At 45.4% G+C, this 18876-nt stretch overlaps 1 protein-coding gene across 2 annotated transcripts; it reads right to left on the bottom strand.

The window, feature by feature from the left end:
• Positions 1-471: 471 nt before the first annotated feature.
• On the bottom strand, positions 472-18644 carry UTP14A (UTP14A small subunit processome component). Of its 2 annotated transcripts, none has more exons than XM_082446112.1 (15): positions 18498-18644; positions 17365-17443; positions 16133-16203; positions 15577-15641; positions 13543-13685; positions 13084-13239; positions 8236-8355; positions 8043-8137; positions 7315-7438; positions 7155-7232; positions 6278-6668; positions 4084-4487; positions 3145-3338; positions 2916-3015; positions 472-907 (listed from the first exon to the last, which is right to left on the bottom strand). In XM_082446112.1, exons 1-15 carry the CDS (start codon positions 18521-18523, stop codon positions 635-637), a joined length of 2319 nt encoding a protein of 772 aa, XP_082302238.1. In that variant the 5' UTR covers positions 18524-18644; the 3' UTR covers positions 472-634. The 2 variants fall into 2 exon arrangements, with proteins under 2 accessions (XP_082302238.1, XP_082302239.1); XM_082446113.1 differs by having other exon boundaries at positions 17365-17440; positions 18498-18575.
• Between the last annotated feature and the right edge of the window lie 232 nt (positions 18645-18876).

Here is an 18876-nt window from a genome sequence, read left to right as displayed (position 1 = left end):
AGCTTTACTTCTGAAAGCTCATCTACCTCATCTGTAAAGTAAGGGTAAAAGTGCTAACTACTCTAGACAGCAACCTGTGTAAGCCGGGAGGCTCACACATGAAAAGAAAACCATAGTGGTTAGACTTAAAGCTGAACCCAGCTTCAGCACCATCCTAGGACCAGCCCCGAGCAGAATCCAATTGAATGATTTGTGCATACTGCTGCTAGGTTCAGAGGTTAAGAATATACAGTATTTAATTACTATCCCTGACTCTTTAAACTGGTTGTTTATGGTTATATCCGATGTGATGGATTTAAGGTCGTAGGCTAGGGTAACTTCCCTCCAGTCCAATTTAGGACAACATAGTCCTTGGTAAGAAAATACGGTCCCCTGACAAGTGCGACTGGAGAAATGCAATGGGGAGCATCCAAAGGTGTCTTGTCTGACTTGAAGGAAATGGGAAACAACACAGAACACACTCCAGTTAAATAGATTTAAAAAACGCCTTTATTTCTAAAATGTGGCTTAACTACACCCGCGGTGTGCTAAGCCAGTTTTGGAACTGATCCTGCAGCTCGGAGTAAAACCGGGCCAATGGGGGAGCAGTCAGGGCTCCCAGTTCCGGGCACCAAGGTGTCACTACTCCAGCAACTCAGTCTACAGAGTTTTTCTTCAGCTGTTTTTTGTGACGTATGGAGAGTCGTTTTGGATTTCTCTGTACGACAGAGAGGTCCGACCTTGAGGAAGACCGGTAGCCCACATCCTCTGCTTTTATAGGCTTAATGATATGGCCTGGCTTGGTGACAACCTTGGGCATAGTCAGCTTTTGGAAGGCCCTCTGGGTGTTCCATGTAGATCCTATAGGGGTCTGAATGGTCCTTTCAAATTGCTGATGGTGTGTGAATGGATATGGAAGCATCCGCACCTAGAAAGGAAGGCAGAGAGACGTGGCGTGAGCCAGGCCTGTAAACTCTAATGGCACCTGGTCAGGTAGTTTTAGCACATAGGCCACAGTTCTACACAATGGCTGCAGTGAGTGAAGCTTCTGAGAGGCTAAGGTATCCCCATGCCCCCATCCAACCTTAGGAGTGCCAATCTGCTTGATGGCATATGGGAGTAGAGGGGCCTAATTTGGATTAGAACCTCCCTTCCCCCAGGCTTACACAACAATCTAGGGATTGAAAAACCATCCGAACAAGGCCCCTGCAGCTATAGGAACACTACAGGAGCTGCGGGTTGCTGGCCCCCAGTGGGTCTCCCTATACAACATTGTGACTGCAAGACACATCTGAGTATTGGTGTATCTCTGTGACTCTCCTACCTTCTTCATGCTCTTAATCCCTTCCTTTCCTCCCCCTGATTCACAGGATTGATGTTTTACGGAACCCAAAGATTTATTCCTGAATCCTGAACTCTACCAGGCTATTACACTTAGCTTCATGCTCTTCCCAAGTCTCATTTCCTTGCCCAGGATTCTTCTCCACTCCACCAAAGCGCTACCTTCAGACATATAAATAATCTTTAAACACCTCCCCGATGGCCAAAGAGGAGCAAAAAGACGTAAGCAGAAAAACGGGTAAGTTACAATCAGTAGTCTCTAGAGATACTCAATGGAACACTCAAGAGAAGCTGAGTACCGCCGGGCAGTCCTGGTGGTGGTGAAGGACACAGATTCTTTAGGTTAAGGGAGGGTCTTAGTGGGGTTGATAGCTAGATCTGTGCATGTCACCCAGAGCAAAAGAACAGAAAAAAACACCTGCACAAAATATTCAGTCTTGGGAGGTTTTTCCCCCTTTGGCTCAAAGTGCTTTATTCTATTGCATGCTGGGACCTGAAGTGTATATAGCTTATTAAAAAGATGAGGAAAATCAAGGGAGCTTCTTGGAAAGTTATTTGTCAATTTACTGTGACTGTATTAAAAAACAAATAGTTAAGATTCCTGGAAGGGAAGGGTGATCTTTATTGAGGTCTGTACTCTGCCCTTCACCTAGAATCCGGGCCCGGTGAAGCACCCCTTTTCTCTCCCTCTTATCCCATAACTGCTTGTTCATTGCCTATTTTTCTGGTTATATATCCTCAATTGGGATTACAATTCAATTTATGCAGCAAAATAAGATCAACAGAGTATTACTGAAACGATATTTTCTCCTCTCTTCTGTACCTATTAAATAGCCCTCCCCCACTTCAGAAGGAAAAATACAACTCATTTCAATATTAAACCGGCTGGGGACAGATCACAGGGCCACAGACTTTCAGAACTGAAGGGAACATAAAGGTCACCGAGTCCAATCTCATTCCCAAGTCCCTTTTACACATGCTCACAACCCCAGAGCAACCCCTTCTCTCTTTCGACCGGCAGAAAGTTTTTCCTTGAACTCTGCCTTTCCTCTAACTTCTACTTTATGTGACTTCCACACGACAGCCTTCAATATACTTGAAGACCATGATCATGCTCAAATCTGCTCCTCTCTTGGGTAAACATCCCTAGCTCATTATCACATGACACAATTTTAAACCTTTTCACTGTCCTGAACAAGTACCGGTTGGTCCTCATTTTTCTTAAGATGCAGCTTAAACCTATAGCCTCTGAACATTACCTGGACTATAGACACAAGCCTGCAGAACAGCAATTCTTAGTTTGGTGAGGCCCATTTGCATCAGCATTATCTGGGGGTACTAGCTGAAAATGCAGATTTGGGGGCCTCACCATTGCTGCAAAGATTATCCTTTAAGTTTTAACTTTCCCAGCCAGTAATTAAAACAGCAGAGTCAATTTGGAATTATTCATCTCAGAGCCAGTGAAAACAAAAATAGATCCGATTCTGTGGCCAAGATAACACATCCCTCTTGACCACAGGGCACCAGAACACTCCTCCCAAGCAGGAGAGCCAGGCAGCAAAGAGGACGCTGCTAAAGAGCTCTCTATCCCTCACCTGATGAGCCGCTGCATGGATGTTCCGCTTCTCACTGAGAATCACATTTGGCAAATTCTCGTCTTTCCTTGGAGGACCCTCAGGGGCTTTAATGAGAAACCTGGAAAGCAGAACAGCAGGACGTCTGACTAAGAGCATTAAGGACTTAGTCAAAAGGGCAGAGAGGACGCATGAAGGTGAAGTGGGAGAACCTGGTGCCCTTCTGACAGGCTTTCTCCCCTGTTCTTACCGGCGTCTCTTCTTGGCACTGGGCTTCAGGCCCACACCACCCCACTCGCCCCAGCCAGGCAGAGTCAGGTCCACGTCTTTCGGCTTACTGGCCGCCACAGCTTCCCTCTTCTCTTTCAAGAAGTCTCTGATGACATCATCCCCAGCAAAAGCTTCCTTTATCATCTGCCTTTGATCTCTCTCTTCTTCATCTTCCTGGGAAGAAACGAACAACAGCTACAGCTTGCCTCCTGAGCCGAGGTTCGTGGCAAGACCGCTCGACTGCTGGGTTGTGACATTTTAGCGCCCCCTAGGGGGAAGTGCAGAACAATGATGGTCTTGCACTACAAACCCATCGGCAGCCAAGCAAGCTCCAATCTTCTCTCTAATCCCTAGCTCATTATCATATGACACAATTTTAAACTTTCAATAAAGAAACTGCAGGGTAGAGGAAGGAACGGCCTGTGTTAGGAGGGGGAGCTCCAAGTGGGCCTGGCCAGAATGTGGGAGTCCTCCAGCTTATATCTCTGAAAAGACAGGCACCAGGGCTCCTCACTTGAGCAGTTTCAGTGACTTAATCGGGGAGCCCCCCGGATCATTCGAGATCCCACTGAGTAGAGCAAAACATTGTCAACAGCTCACTGACTCACCTTTGAGTTGTCCTGCCTGGCATCTGGTCAGAGCTTTGAGTGACTCCCTCTTTCCTCTGAGGGCTTTAGAGTCACCCCAGGAAGGATTCGGTGGCTCAGAATTTAAGGTGAGGGAGTCTCAGCGGCACTCACAAATTTCCATCTACTCAACTGTCACTGGGACCAGCTGGGCCCATACTATTCCAGACCTCTTAACTGCCGCCATGTGCCCCCAGCACAAAACTTCACTGATTCTATTCCTCGCGCAGGAAGGACACTTTCCACACCAGCTCTGATCTCCCGCAATGGCCCACGACCCTGGCTCTGCTCACCAACTCCTCTGTCGTGGGAACTGCCAAGGACTTCATGGAAGGAGATTTTGTGGTCAGGAGGTTCTGGAGATCAATCATTTGCTCCTTCCTTTTCTTCTCCTTGGGGACACCAAGATGATTACTTGGGTTCCTCTCCCACTGCTGCCCTTCTACCGCAGCTCTGGGAAGCTCCTTGTTTTGAAAACATCCTTCTTTGCCCAGCTCCTCCAGTTCGTCCAGAGTCCGTGCTCTCTCCGGCCTCTGCAGCAACAGAGGCTCCTCTTCCTCCCCGGCAGGTTCCTCTCTCTGGACCGCCAGGACTGTCCTCGTTGAATTCAATTCTTGCTTCCTGGACTGATGGTTCTCCCTGTTGAGTTTCTGAGACAGTGCCCTCAATTCAGACAGCACCCCCTGGCTGCTAGGATCTGGGGGAAGAAATGAAAGCTGTCAGAAAAGTAGGGTGGGAGCTGCCTTGTCAACAAGCGTCTACTGACCTCTCACTGGGCGCTGGGCACCATAGGAGACATGCTAACGAGGACAAATGGGTAAGAGAAGATGCCATTCGCTGGATCTCCCGGCGAGTTCACTAATCATTACCTGTCAAGTCGCGGACAATGGAGTTTAGGAGTTAAAAGCAGAATGTTGGGAAGCAGATGTCCGGGTCCTATTCCCAGCTTTGCCAATGACTCACTGTATAACTGGAGCTGTGGCTTAATTTCCCGTAGAGTAAACTGTGCTTGGGAAGATCGCCCCAAATTCCAAATTTGTATTAAAAGAGCTGTTTTAGCAAGTGGCCTCTAAATTCAACTTCATTGTCATTTATTATTTGTAATTGCTAAAAAATTGTGATTTCCAATTTGTAATTTACACTGTAATTTCCTACTTGTAAAAACTGTAGCCAGCATTGTTTTATCTTAAAGCAGCATTTCACAATCTTCTGTGGCAGAGTCAAGTAGCTCGCACCTTCCCGCCACGAGCATCATCTGAGCAAATACTGCTAGTCTCTGAGAGCCCCGAGGGAAACACAGCCGTGACATGCTTCTAAACTGTCCTTTGCGTTGACTCAAGTTGCCTCCATTCCCAAGTTCATCCTGCTCTCTAGCCCTGGCTTGAAGCCACTGGAAGAAGCTACTTAGATCTGGCCTGAGGACATGCATGTTTATTTTCAAGGACCAACTTTCCTTGCTCATTTTGTTTGCGGTCCATGCCTTCCCACTATTTTAGGATACTATTTCCCCAAAGGTTTGGGATCATTCTATTTATCATCCAAGGAAATCCAAATCCACCTTTCATTCCACAACCAACTGTTCTACACATTTCACTAGATGGGCAGCTTTTGAGGGGGCTTGGGAGGAACCATCTCGGCCTGAGGCGCTGCTTTCTACAATCCTCTCGGAAGCAAATGCTTGCAATTATTAATCCCAGAAGTCTTTAGCTGAAAACCCTAAGTAAAGGTCCTCCAATACATTCTAAGTGACAGCTCTAAAAAAAAACTTTTTTTTTTTTGGCCACTGAAAAAGATTCTTGCTGTCGTGTAAATGCATTCATTATTCCTCTAGGAAATATAATCGGACCCAAGAATCTGTCCAGATTCAGGTGATTTCTGAAGGCAGTTAGTTTCCTAAGCAGGCTTTATAACGCCCTGCTTTGTCCCCAGAATGGGAACTCTGACCTGCCTCAAGGGTGCTAAGGCTGCTAATTAATATATAACATGCAAATCGAGTCTGAGCATGGCGTAACAATTCTAATTTACCCGGTACCTTGTGGAGTCATTCATTCCTATCAAGAAAATCACACCCCATATCAACATATCAACCAGCATTACGGACAGAAAACTGCAGTGATGATTTGAAGACATTTCATAATGTCTCAAAATACACCTCTGTGTCTGTGGGTGTGAACGACTTTCCGATTTGCCAGCCCACCACATGCATTTCTCGCTGGCTTGTGGGTACCAGTGATGTTAACTCCTGCCCTTCCTTCAAGGATGGTGTACTTCTGTCTTTCTGAAGACTGGACACACACTCTGGAGCCATGCAGATGCCTGCTTATTAAATGCCTTTGAAGGAAAATGGTCATTACAAACCTATTTTCTCTTCAGGGACCCAGGGCACTCTCTTGAAAGTACCTGGAGCCTAATCACTGTGTGACACAGGTGGGTGGACCCAGTTTTCCTCTAAGTCGGTCAAGAGCACCAGCACTAGGCACTGCTCACCTTTTGTTTCTTGACTGCCCACCGGCTTGGCGATCTGCTTGAGCCCAGACTTTTGTCTAAGTGATCGCCTTTCCTCAAATTCTTTCAAAAGAATTTCTTCCGCCACCACTGGTCCTTCTTCCTCACTTTCAGGAGCCTCCTGGGCTGCAGGCTCGGCAAGTTCTTCAGGGTCCCCCTGGACCTCAGCCTCTTTTGTGTCACTGGAGTGATTCCTGAACATCCAGGGGTTCGGTCCGCTTGCCTTCACCTGCACCTCATTCACCACGTCAGGGACAAAGGGTTCACCCTCTTCCTCCGCAACTCCCTCCTCTTCCGCACTCTCGGAGGCCACCTGGATCTTCTGCATCAGCTCTTTGTTCCTGGCCAATTGTTCCTGCATAGCCTGGCGAGCCTGGAGGAGAGGGTCACGGCACGAGCACCTTGTCATTAGTGACCACAGTCACACCTTTCCCGGTCCATTTCTTAGAGCTGCCTCCTCTCAATTTGACTTAAGTATTTCTTACTGGCACCTACTGTTCAAACTGCACATACACCACTGTGTTAACAGTTATGGAATAAAACGGAAGACAAATTCTTTGTCCTCAAGAAATTAACATGTGAAACAAGGTTTGAAAAAAAAAAACCAAAAAAACCCCCACAACTCCTCTCCCCTTTAACTGGACTTGCCTTCAATGCTGTTTCCCTTTCATCTCTCCCTTTCCACCTTGTTCCTGGTCATTTTCCTCTCTGCCTTAGAGATTTTCTGATGCCTTTTTAGATTCCTGGTTTTCCAAGCATCCTCATGGCTCTTTCCCAACTCTGCTTCTGCTAGCATCCTTATGGATTTTCCTTTCTTTCCTCCAATTCCATCTCTTCTCTCACCCTGATGGTCTCTTACCTCCAGGTCATATTTGGCCATAATTGCCTTTGACTTTGCCCATTTCCCACTGTTCTGGTGCTTAAGGCTCATTCGCTCCTGGAAAGAAAGGGCAGAGTGAGATCCTTATTGCTTTCCGGGGAAAGCTGGTTCAAGGGTTGGGGGCCAGAGGCAGCCTCACCATCATTCTGGCCTTTTCGAGTTTTTCCAGTTCTTCCAATGCTGCAGCAGGATTGACCTTCCGCAGCTTCTCGAACTCTTTTAGGGCTTGCTTGGCCTTTCCTTTCTTCAGAAGTTTGTGATACCTATAGGATGAGAGAGGTGCGGGGGAAGAGATTTAGCTGAACCACTGGTGCCGCACACGAGTGCCCCGCCACACAAGGGGTTTCCCTATGTGGGGGAATGGAACAGACATCACAGAGCTAGCTGACTGCACGGAGCTGGCTCGAGACCTGCGAGGCCCTGCGGGACTCAGTCCCTGCAGACCCCAGGGGCAGACCTCTGCAGAGCAAAGAGTCCCCTCTGCTTCTAGAATGCAAGGGAAGAGCAGAATAGGATCTAAAGAGGCAAAAAGGCAGGAAGGAAGCCCTTACTGGCCTCCACAGCTGTAGAACTCAAGAGCTCATTCGGCAGAACCACTCTGTGATGCCCTGGAAGGGAGAGAAAGTAACTGAACAGTCCTCTTTTTAGCAAAACCAAGATGGAAAGCCAAAGCCACAGGAGCAGGTACTACTGAAGGAGGCAAAACTCTCTGAGGTTGGTTTGAGAGAGAAAGAGGCTAGTCACTACTCTTTGGGACCTCTCCTACATGACCCCAGCCGCCATGGGCAAGGTTCTCTCCTAAGGACTTGTGATTCTTCGTCACTTTCTTCCATGGAACCCAAGGCCGGTACACAGGGGCCTCCTTACTTTTTGCTTTTGATTTTCTTCTCTCTTCGAGCCCTGGCCTCATAGTAGGACTGCAGGGCCCGGGCCCTTTGAAGCTCTGCTCGGCGCATCTTCACCTGTAACGAATGACATTTACAGTGACCCCTGGGCTTGATGGCAAATGCTGGGAGAAACAGAGCATGCCTGGGTGGATCAAAGGGCCTAGCACACTTACCTCTTCCAGGCTCATGGCTTTGAGAGAAGCCTTTTCCATGGGAGTCAGTAAAGGGTCTGTCACTGGCTGCTTGTTCTTATGGAGGAGATTAAAAATCTCCTGCTCCAGGGGAGTTCTTGCCTTAAGGAGGTAACAGAACACTCTAAGTCTTAAATCATGCTCCTAGAGTCTCCCTCTTTACAATCCTATGGCCATCTACTCTATGACACTATAATTGGAATCACGAACTGGATAGGATTGACTGTTACAGCAAGAGAAGGGGGTTCCAGGCTCGCTGTTCAGCTGTGTAGATAAAGCCTTAACTTTTCTTCTGATTTAAGACAACTTCAGCAAGGGGACTCTGAGGCTACTCTCTAATATTACCGGGGTGGGGGGGGATCACTCTGTGTTCAGATTACCAATATATGTAAAACAATACCATTCTCTTAAGAATCAAAGCAGGATGCCCTTAAGGTCAATGCTGGCAGGACAGAGGAACAGCAGTACCAAATTGTCAGTCTTAAGAGTTGCAAAACAAAACGGTCCCTGTATTGTTATGTATATTTGAAGCACAATACTCTTAACATAAAGTTAGGGACCTCAGATCCATATCAGCCTCCTTTTAAGAATATTTCTAGAGAAAAGGGGAGGTTAGGTCTTAAGATGAGCACAAAAAAATAAACTGCCTTTAATAATAAGACCTTCAGGTAATTAGCCTGCTTCCTGACAGTTCAAATTTAACTCTCATCAGTTTCTAACTTTGGCTCCAACTCCTCAGTTGCCAGTTAACTTTGCATACTAGGTGGTGCCTATGCGGATGAAACGAATGGACGGACTGTGAACCAGTGACTTTACATGTCAACAAAAGACCCCATTTGCTGCTTGACTGATATTGTGAGGATGGCTAAAATAATCAGGCTGATCGTGTCATGGTCCACTTTGGCAAGGCACAAAGACAGCCCGGGGCAAGAGCCAGTTTCAAACCTCATGCACGTATTTTATGTGGTTTTCTTCAACGGCCATATACATCACGGTCAGTGTTAAAACTTACAAGTATCTGGACAAATGCATAAACACACATCATCACACGTTACACGGCACTATTGATCTAACCATAAACCTATTCTACTGAATAGTAAAGGTGCATGTTCTTCCATTTTTAGTATTTGCAGTAGTAATCAATCACAGGCTACAAAGTGATTTATATTACAATGTTGTAATCTCCCTCCGATTCAATTCAATTTACAAACACTTATTGGCTGCAGCTACATTCCAGGCACTTGTGCAGGGTGCTAGGAATACACAATTAAGATAGTTCCTGTCCTCATAGAGCTCATAGCCTTTCAGAGGAAAGAGACATATGCACCACTAACAACATAATGGGTTAAATATTAGTCCATAGGAGTAATCACAGAGGAAGGAACAATTAATTCTGATTAGGAGGTGGGGTGGGCTTGGGGAAGGAAGAGACTTTTTGAATTAGGCTTTGAGGCATAAGCACAATTCTACAAGGAGGGGGAAAAAGCCAAATGGAGAGATGAGTATAAGCAAAAACACAAGACCTAGGGCAAGCAAAGGTATGTCAGGGAACAATGCACTGTCCAGTGTAGCTAAGATGCCAGGCGCTTCTGTCTTATTCTGTAAGTGGAGAGCCTTTTGAAGGATTTTAAGCAGGAAAGTGATAATCGGTTTTGTGTTTTGGAGAGAGAATCCTGGTGATTGTGTAAGGGGTTCTATGGAAGGTGTCAAATGAAAATGAGGAGAGGAACCAGGGATGTGAGAGTTATTACAGAGACAGAATTACAGGACTAGACCCCCTGCATGAGCTGGGGATGCTGGTAGTTGAAGGGAGGAGTTATGCCATTGACTGAGTTATAGCATGAAGGTCGTGGTACAGAGTTTCAGGGTCTGGGGAAGGAAAATGCCAGGCTTTCTTTGTTGTTGAGAAGTTTAGGTGCACAGGGGAGAGCCAGGTGAGGCCTGCTAGTCATATGGAACATGGGCCTGGAACTCAGAAGGAGTTGAGAGTGATCTGTACCATGTTTACAGAGCAAGAATAAAAAGGACTAAGAAGAGTCAGATAAAAACCAAAACAAACAGACAAGAAAACAACAGCAGGACTACGTCATAGAAGCCAAGGGAGAAGTTTTAACCACAAGATGTGTTAACAGTGTCAAATAGGCTGAAGACGCAGAGGACTTGGGATCTGGCTATTGGGAGGCCCCTTGCTAACACCTTCTGAGAGAAGTTTCAGGAAGGCAGTAGGGGAAGAAGGCGAGAGAATGGAGACCAGCTCTTCCCAAAGCATGTTCCTCAGCAGCTGACAAGATTTACTTCATTTTTTAAAAGTTTAAAATTCAATGCGTTCGATTTTTAATAAAATCAGTCTGTCCTACCTGGGTTGGAGTAAGTCATAGGGGTTTCTTTACTATCTTTTCATAGCCTTTAAAAGGCTAGCGTAGGGGCTTCCCTGGTGGCGCAGTGGTTAAGAATCTGCCTGCCCGTGCAGGGGACACGGTTTCGAGCCCTGGCCCAGGAAGATCCCACATGCCGCAGAGCAACTAAGCCTGCTCACCACAACTACTGAGCACGTGCTCTAGAGTCCGCGAACCACAACTACCGAGCCCGCATGCCACAACTACTGAAGCCTGTGTGCCTAGAGCCCGTGCTCCATGAGAGGTCACCACAATGAGAAGCCCGTGCACTGCAACGAAGAGTAGCCCCCGCCTGCCACAACTAGAGAAAGCTCGTGCGCAGCAACGAAGACACAACACAGCCAAAAATAAAAATAAATAAATTTATTAAAAAAAAAAAAGTCTAGCATACACTGTGGACCGCCAATCTCCAGCAGGGGCATGTGGCATTTTCTAGCAATGGAACCCTACCAAACCCCCCAGCCAGTCTCATTCCCAGGGCATACTGAGAAAGGAAGGTTTTGAGGAGAACACTTTGGGAAATGCTAGTGTCGGCTGCCAGTGGAGGGAAGGAGGGAGTGGTGGGAAGTTACCTTACATCATTTCTAGCACTTTACAGTTTACAAATGCTTTCTCACACATTATCCCCTTTAATTCTTCTCAGCTAGAGTCAAACGGAATTTTAGGAAGCTGGACCAAAACTACAAGTGCAGACATTTTGAATTCTTAATCTCCAGAAATACTAGTATATTGCTAGTCCTTGGGCTTTGCCCTCTAAGGCACTGCCAGCCACAAAGGACCCCCTGACTTCTCTGTGCCATGTTGGTATAATTTCTCAAAGATGAACCTTAGAATGAATGGTACGGCAGGTTTGTGCACAGCATCTGGGCCCCACTCTGTCTCGCACAGGGAGTTCCTGGAGATCAGAGGCTGCGCCGTTCTCAGTGCAACCCGCCCCCCACCCCACCCCATCTCATCTTTAATGACCAACTCCGCACTGACCTGCCATCTCTAAGATCATACCAGCATTTGGAAAAAGCAAGGTGCAGAACAGTGTGTAGTAGTACTACTACTTTTTTGATTAAAAAAATGAGGTAAACATAAATATATCCATAAAACTCTTAAGTTAATGACAACAAAAAACGTATAAAAAAGTGGTGACCTCTGGGTGAGTATGGAGGTAAAAATGAGCAGATGGGGGACAAGGGTGGGGTCAGACTTTTCTCTATGTATTTTCTATACTTATTTTTGAATCCTGCAAATTGTATTACCTCTTAAATTTTTCCCCCTAAAGTCTCCCTTCCATCCTGCAGCCACACTTTAAACCTGATCTCTTTTTCATGTGGAAAAGGAAGCATCCTAGAAAGAGAATGGTGGTGACTTCAACAACAGTATCCGAAGCAGAGCTTATCCCCGTAATAAGCAACGACTTGCTCAATTTCTAGCTAGGGCGGCAAGCCATGTCTACTTTGATGATCTTTAATTATCTCAACTTCCTGACACATAGGACACCAGTTTTGGATTTACAGAAAGCAGAGGAGAAGCCATCTATCCATGGTTTGGGCACTGCTGTTTTGGACTATTTTTCTACTAAAGACAGAACACCACATTATAGACTGCATAACCAATGGTGTATTGGAAAAGAAAGGCTAGCTGTTCTGAAGTTGTTCAGACTAAAAATTGAAACTTTAGGGACCGACACAGGATTACTAACTTTTAATTCTGCCAATGGCATAACTACCGTTCCACCCCCAACCCCATCATTTACTACCACCATCATTTTGTAAAAGAAAAGCTATTTCAACACTATTAAAGTGGAAAGAATAACCTCATAATAAAAAAGAGCTGGCAACCTTACACCACCATACTCACAATTGTCCTTTTACTTCAGACAGATGAAACATCTGCCAGAGATCACTGTTTGGGAAACCAAGCTCTAAAGTATCTTTTTTATTTTCTGCAGCTCAGTCATAATGAGTTACCTGCTAAACTTCTAGTCATTATCAGCAATCTGCTATATTTTACTATGGTATTCCTTTTCAGGCAAACTTTGGTTCTGCTGCTCATATATCCCTCCTAAGGCATCATTAATGCTGCCAGGTTCCTGATTGTCCCAAGGTCAGAATGTTGGCTTTAAAAGCTTTTTTAAAAAATCCAGTGTGTGAAAAAGAAAACATCATTATGTTCCTTCTCTATTGGCAATCAGATGTGGTCACACAAAAACATGCAAATAACCATGTAGTGGACAATCCAAGCTGAGGAAGGGCGATGACAGAGCTACGGCAACTGGCTACGAATCTTGCTCCCCCGGCCCCTCCCTTTCTGACCGCTCAACTAAAATGACTGCAGCTGCCATTTTGGCTTAACGTGTCCAACAAGACCAACTGCAGGCTCTGCAATGTCCACGCGGCGCAATCTCACCTTCCAAGGTGCGCTATCCTCATGTTGCACTTACCTTCCAGCCACTGACCACATGTTCGATGGGAGCAAAGACGGACTGCTGCTTGCTCAGGGGAAAAACCAGCTGCTCTGCTTGCCGGTTCTTCTGAACGACGGGATCCCATTTGGAGAGGGCTTGTGAGGTTTTATTGAATGCCACTTCTCTGTGGATCTGAAACAGGCAAAGCACACAGAAAGAAAGAGCCACGAAATTAAGCATCAAACTCAAAGGACCAGCAGGAAACTAAGAGGCCATGTTTCTTAGTTCAAGGAAGAATCAGGATGCTAGAGATTAGCTCTTGCTTACTTCTCAGGACTACGCTTCCCCTGAGATCAGTTTTAATCTTTTCCAGGGTGAGGCAACCACAACTTTCCTTCCTCCCATTTTTCAGGCCATCCCCCTTCTCTTCTTATGCTATTTTTCCTTGTCAGTTCAATTTCTCCCCCTTAATGGACCACATTTTCTTTGACTCACCCGCTCAATCTCTTCTCTGTGAAGGGGTAACTCCACAGTCTTCTTCGATTTGACTCTATTCAGTTGCTTTTTCACAGCAGCCAATGAGGATGAAGTTTTAACAGGCTCAAGCAGATCTGAAAGGACCAGCTTTTCTCCTGATCCTGTAGAAAGGACAAACTTTCTGGTCAGACTGAGAAGTGAGGCAAAACCTCAACATCACATAGGGAGAGACCTCAGTAGAAAATGCTGGCAGACAGGCAGGTGTGCAGGGAAGCAGGAGTAGTCCTCTTACTTCAGTCACTAGCCAGTGACGCCACTGCCTTCCTACATTCCCAAATGTGTTGGAAGGTGGAAGACAGAAAACTATTTAAAACAGTCATTTGCTTTTCTCCTGGTCTTTTTGCTTCCAGTCTTGCCCCACTTCAATTCATTCTTCACACAGCAGCCAGAGTGTTTTGAAAATGTAAATCATAGCATGTCACGATCCTGCTGAAAAGCCTCCAATGGCTCCCCATTATACTCTGGTCCCTGTCTGTCTCTGCAACCTCGTGTCATCCACAGACGGAGGACGCTCCAGCCGCACTGGCCTTCTTCCTCTTCTTCAAACATGCTGAGCGTGTATCTTCCTTAGCGCCTTTGCACTAGCTGCTCCCTCGCCTGGAATACTGCTCCCTATCTTTGCATGGGTGACTTTTCTTGTTATTCAGATCTCAGCTTAAATTTCGCCTCTTCAGAGGCTTTTCATGCCCAGCCAACCGAAAGCAGCCACTTAGTCACTTGACTGCATCATCCTGTTGTAATTCGCTTATTGTCTCCCTGAACTAGAATGTAAGCTCCATGAAGTTGCGACTTATTCCTAATTGTAGTCCCAGAAACTGATATATGGTAGAGGCACAGTAAGTATTTGCTGAATGGATAAGCTTGCAAGAATATATCGTTACCAGTTCTGGGAGGTTATGTCAATGGTTACTAGAAGCACATAACTCATTCAAGCTGCGTAAGTTGTGAATATGGTGGAAAAGATTTGGCATCTAGACTTGTTATCACGTTAAAATCAAGTTAAAACACTGCCATTTACTAGATCATATATTCTCAATCGGGGTGATATCATTCCCCCACCCAGGGGTAAAAACTGGTTCTTCGGTGGGCAGGGGTAAAAAAAACAAAACAAAACACTTAGATACAGCCATCCCTTGGCATCCATGCACAGGGGACTGGTTCCAGGACCCACCAAGAATACAGAAATCCAAGGATGCTCAAGTCCTTTGTATAAAATGGCATAGCATTGATATTTGCACATAACCCATACACATCTTCCCATATATTTTAAATCATCTCTAGATTACTTATAATACCTAATACAAAGTAAATTCGATATAAATAGTTGCTGGTATGCGGGATAAACCCAAGTTTTGCGTTTTGGAATATTTTGAAATTTAAAATTTCAATCCACATTGGTTGAACCCACAGATGTAGAACCCACAGTTACAGAGGGCTGACTGTATTAGTTTTGTGTCCCTCCAAACCTCAGCCTTATCTAAGAAAATCTTATTCCTGGTGGCAGAGTAGGCGAGGAGGGAGGGAGGAAGTGAGGAAAAGAAATGTCTAAAAAGGCTCCTCAGGGGAGCAATAAAGAAAAAAGTTTGAGAAACACTGTACTAGGTGAAGGTCCTTGAGTAGGTAACTTGACTTCTCTGAGCTCCAGCAGGAGAGGAGAGATTATCTGCCTGTCCGAACTCAATGCACTGTGAGAACTGAAATAAAAATGAAACCAGGGACATGACTAAGCTAGTGAGAGGCAGCTGTCTTCATTCACGTCCCTCTATCCTAGAAGTAGCTCATCAAGCTCAGTGGGAGACCTTGACTGTGGCCTTTTGGCTTTCTTCTAGAAATGGAAGAAATTCAAGAGCATCTGACTACCCTTCTTCACCCCCTCGCACGGTAGTATTTATGGTATGATTCATTAACCACATCAAAAACAGCTGGGAAGTGACCATTATGCTTTTGGAACTCCACAAGTTCGATGCAGATAGTTTCCTTTGGTTAACTTACCTTCAGAACTGACATTGAACTCTGACACCTTCAGACTAGCCTCAGATCTCTCAGCCAATTTCCGCCTGAAATTAAGCAAAACAGAATACAGAAAGAATGGATACATTTTGCTGGGGAACAACCACTTCTCTCTTCAAACAATGCTTCGGTTTCATTTCTATTCTAGAATCAGGTTTTGTCACAAAGCAACCAGGAAATCTGTTCCTAAGCTGGACATGGTAGTCTAACCATCTCTTAATGTAGGCTCAGCCCCTCAAAAACACAAGGCAATGCAAGGTAGGCATAGTGAAAAAGGTATTGGACTTGAATTCAAACATATCTGGATTTGAATACTAGATCTGTCACTTATGAGCTGAGTGACTTTGGGACATGTAAATCTTATTTTCTAGTTGAAGAAACTGACATGCAGAGATGATAAAAAACTTGCCTACAGTCTCCAAAGTACATGCTCTGACAGTTGTATCTTCATTGTCTTAGGCACTCAATAAATGTTAGCTGCAGATAAGTCTCATGGAATCAGCTAGTTATAACCTGTCCAAATTGAAGGGAATGTTACCTATTCTTTCCATCAAGTGAACTGATTGCTTCCAGAAGCTTTTGATGCTTTCTTTCTCCATCACTGTCCCCCTGGAAACAGAAAAGGAAAAACCATCAGAATGATGAGGGGAGGGAAAAGACAGTATGGCAACTGAGGCCCATGTAAAATCTCTCATTCTTTTGGTCAGTGGAGAACTGGTGAATCAGATGAGGTCTGGCATGCAGGCATTCCAGCTCAAATGGAAAGAAATGCTTCAATAAGCCAAACTCCCTCATTGTAAGGAACATAGAGCCTTAGTAACCAGGAGCTAATGCCATGCCTCTGTCTTAACTTGTTTTGAGAAGAAAAGTGCCATGAGAATAATGTTTCTGTATAGAATATATAGTGTGATCTGACACAGAAACTGACATAAAAAAACCAATTTAAGTAGTTTTGTCAAGAGAATAAAGAGCTGGAATTCCTATAGCAGCTGTTGGAGACCCAGCTTAATTATGCATATGTATATTTCAGTCGGATAATCAAATAACCCTCTATGGAAATCCAAACTTGGGAAATAGGGAAATCATATAATACCATGTGTTTTGGTCTTATATACTCAACTTAAGCAACCTGAGGACAGTGTATCTTATATACGATCTTGGAATTCCCATAGCACTTAATACAATATCATATACACGAAACACTAAATACACGTATCCTCTGCTTTTTGAAAGTTTGCTTTGCTTTATGCCGCTTCGTTTTCACAAAAGACCTACATTAGTACCTGCTTTTGCTAACTGAACAAAATCCGAAGAGGATTTTTGCTTTTACAAAAACAAACAAAAAGCCTTAAAATGAAAATAGCGTCTAGCATTTGTTTTGCAGTGAGTTGTTATAGAGGCAGCACATACTCAGAGTGGCGCCACCAAGCCCCTTCCCTGGAAACTACACTTAGCATCTCAGCATCAAGCTGCCATAGCTTTGAACTGTCTATGAGCATCTATGCTTTATCTTGATTTATTTTGTGTTTCCATTAGCAAGATGTGTCCTAAGGTAATAGCTTCTTTGCTTTATGCCATTTTAGCTTATGAAAGGTTTCGTAGGAACACTCTAATTTGGGTACTGGTGGAAACCTGTAACTAATTTATTTGTGAGACCTGAGCAAGTATAAACAATGCTGTCACCCCTTTTCTTTCCAGAAAATGTGGCATCTACCCTAATTTTGAGGCAGAAGGGAAACTGGAGAAGGCGGTTTAGTGGGTGTCACCCACCTCATCTTCACTGGTGCTCAAGGGGTACTCTCTTGGCAAATCCTCTAGTTCTTCCTGTTGGTTTAAAGCCAGAAGGCTGCTAAAGGAGATAAAAGAGAAATATTATCACTTGAAACAATTTTTCTTATATTGAAATGATCTCTAAAACATAACTTCAGTTCTTAGTACAGAATAGTCCTATCCCCTGGGAGAGGTGCAAACCAAGCAGTGTGAGCATCTTTGGAAATTTGTCAAGACATAAAATTTAGACTGCATAAGGCAGGCATCACCTGCAAGAGGTGAGCACTGGTTAGTAATACCCATACAGAACTGCATGAAAATGAAAAAGATCTAACACTCTTCACTGACTGATTGGCACTCCATTTCCCACTGACCTCTGGTAGGCTGTAAAAATGTCAGACCCTAGGTAAGGTGGCAGAAGACGCTGTTGCTAGCCCTTGAGGCAAGGCAATATCGCAATTAACATTTCTAAATCCGCCACATGGAAGATACCTGTATAGGTGCAAGCTTACTTAAAAGTGACATCTTGATCATTTGTTCTCAGGAATAGGGAAACGGGGAATTGGAAGAAAGCAGCTGGAGCTTGATCGGCAAAGTAGGTGCTTAACTTAGGAGACTGGTACCCAGAAACAAATTATAGAGTCTACCATTATCTAACGGTATATGTCAAACTCTGCTAGGTACCCATTACTAAACAGATTATATTTAGTTCCCCCGGCGGGAGGCATGAAACGTCACAGAAAATGTCGTGGATGACTCCAATGAGCAAAGGTTTCCAAGATAAGAGGAGTTTATAACGCAGCCACTGTCTGCGCGGAGGGTTGAAATGCTCCCCAGCAGCGGCAGAAAAAGGAGTCACGTGATGAGGAAAGTGCAACACGTTAACTTAGCTGGAGAGGGACAGGCCGCATCAGGACCAACAGGGATGAGACTAAAAAGCCGGGGAGTGGAGGGAGCGAATTAAATTAAATTAAAAGGGCTTTAAAGGATGGATCAAGGAAATAGTAACGAATGGCGAAGTCGTGGGAGGGGAACAACCGACGCCAGCTAAAAGGCGGCCTCCATTTCTCAAAAGCCCGGGAACCCGACCCGCAATGAAACCCAGACCCCTCTTCCCGGCCGCTACCCCTCACCTCTCCGCAGCCCGACTCGAGCTCATCTCACCAGCCTGTATCTCACATGGGCCAGGAGCGGAAGCCGAAAGGAAAGCAATTTCCGTGCCGGCCGCAAAGCAATTTCTGCTTCCGCCAATCACGCGCGACAAGGTGCGTCACTTCCGGCTCGCCCTGAGGCGTGCGAGAAACTGGAGCCGCTTCGGGAGGGTTCCGCTGGGAACCGGGAGACTGGAGATAAAAGCTTGTCAGCGGACGGCGCTTTGCTTACCCCACCCACCCCTCAGCTCTCTGGCGCGCCAGCGTCCGTCCTCCCGGCCCCCCGGGTTCCCTCGCGGCCCAGGTGGGTGAGCTTAGCGGGAGGGTGCTGCGCTGTTGGGAACCGGGCAGAGCTTCCTGT

This window comes from Balaenoptera physalus, assembly GCF_965194825.1.
Source record: "Balaenoptera physalus genome assembly, chromosome: X".
NCBI classification, from domain to species: Eukaryota; Metazoa; Chordata; class Mammalia; order Artiodactyla; family Balaenopteridae; genus Balaenoptera; species Balaenoptera physalus.
Note: the sequence above shows the minus strand (reverse complement) of the source record. Positions and strands in the feature narration are given on the sequence as shown.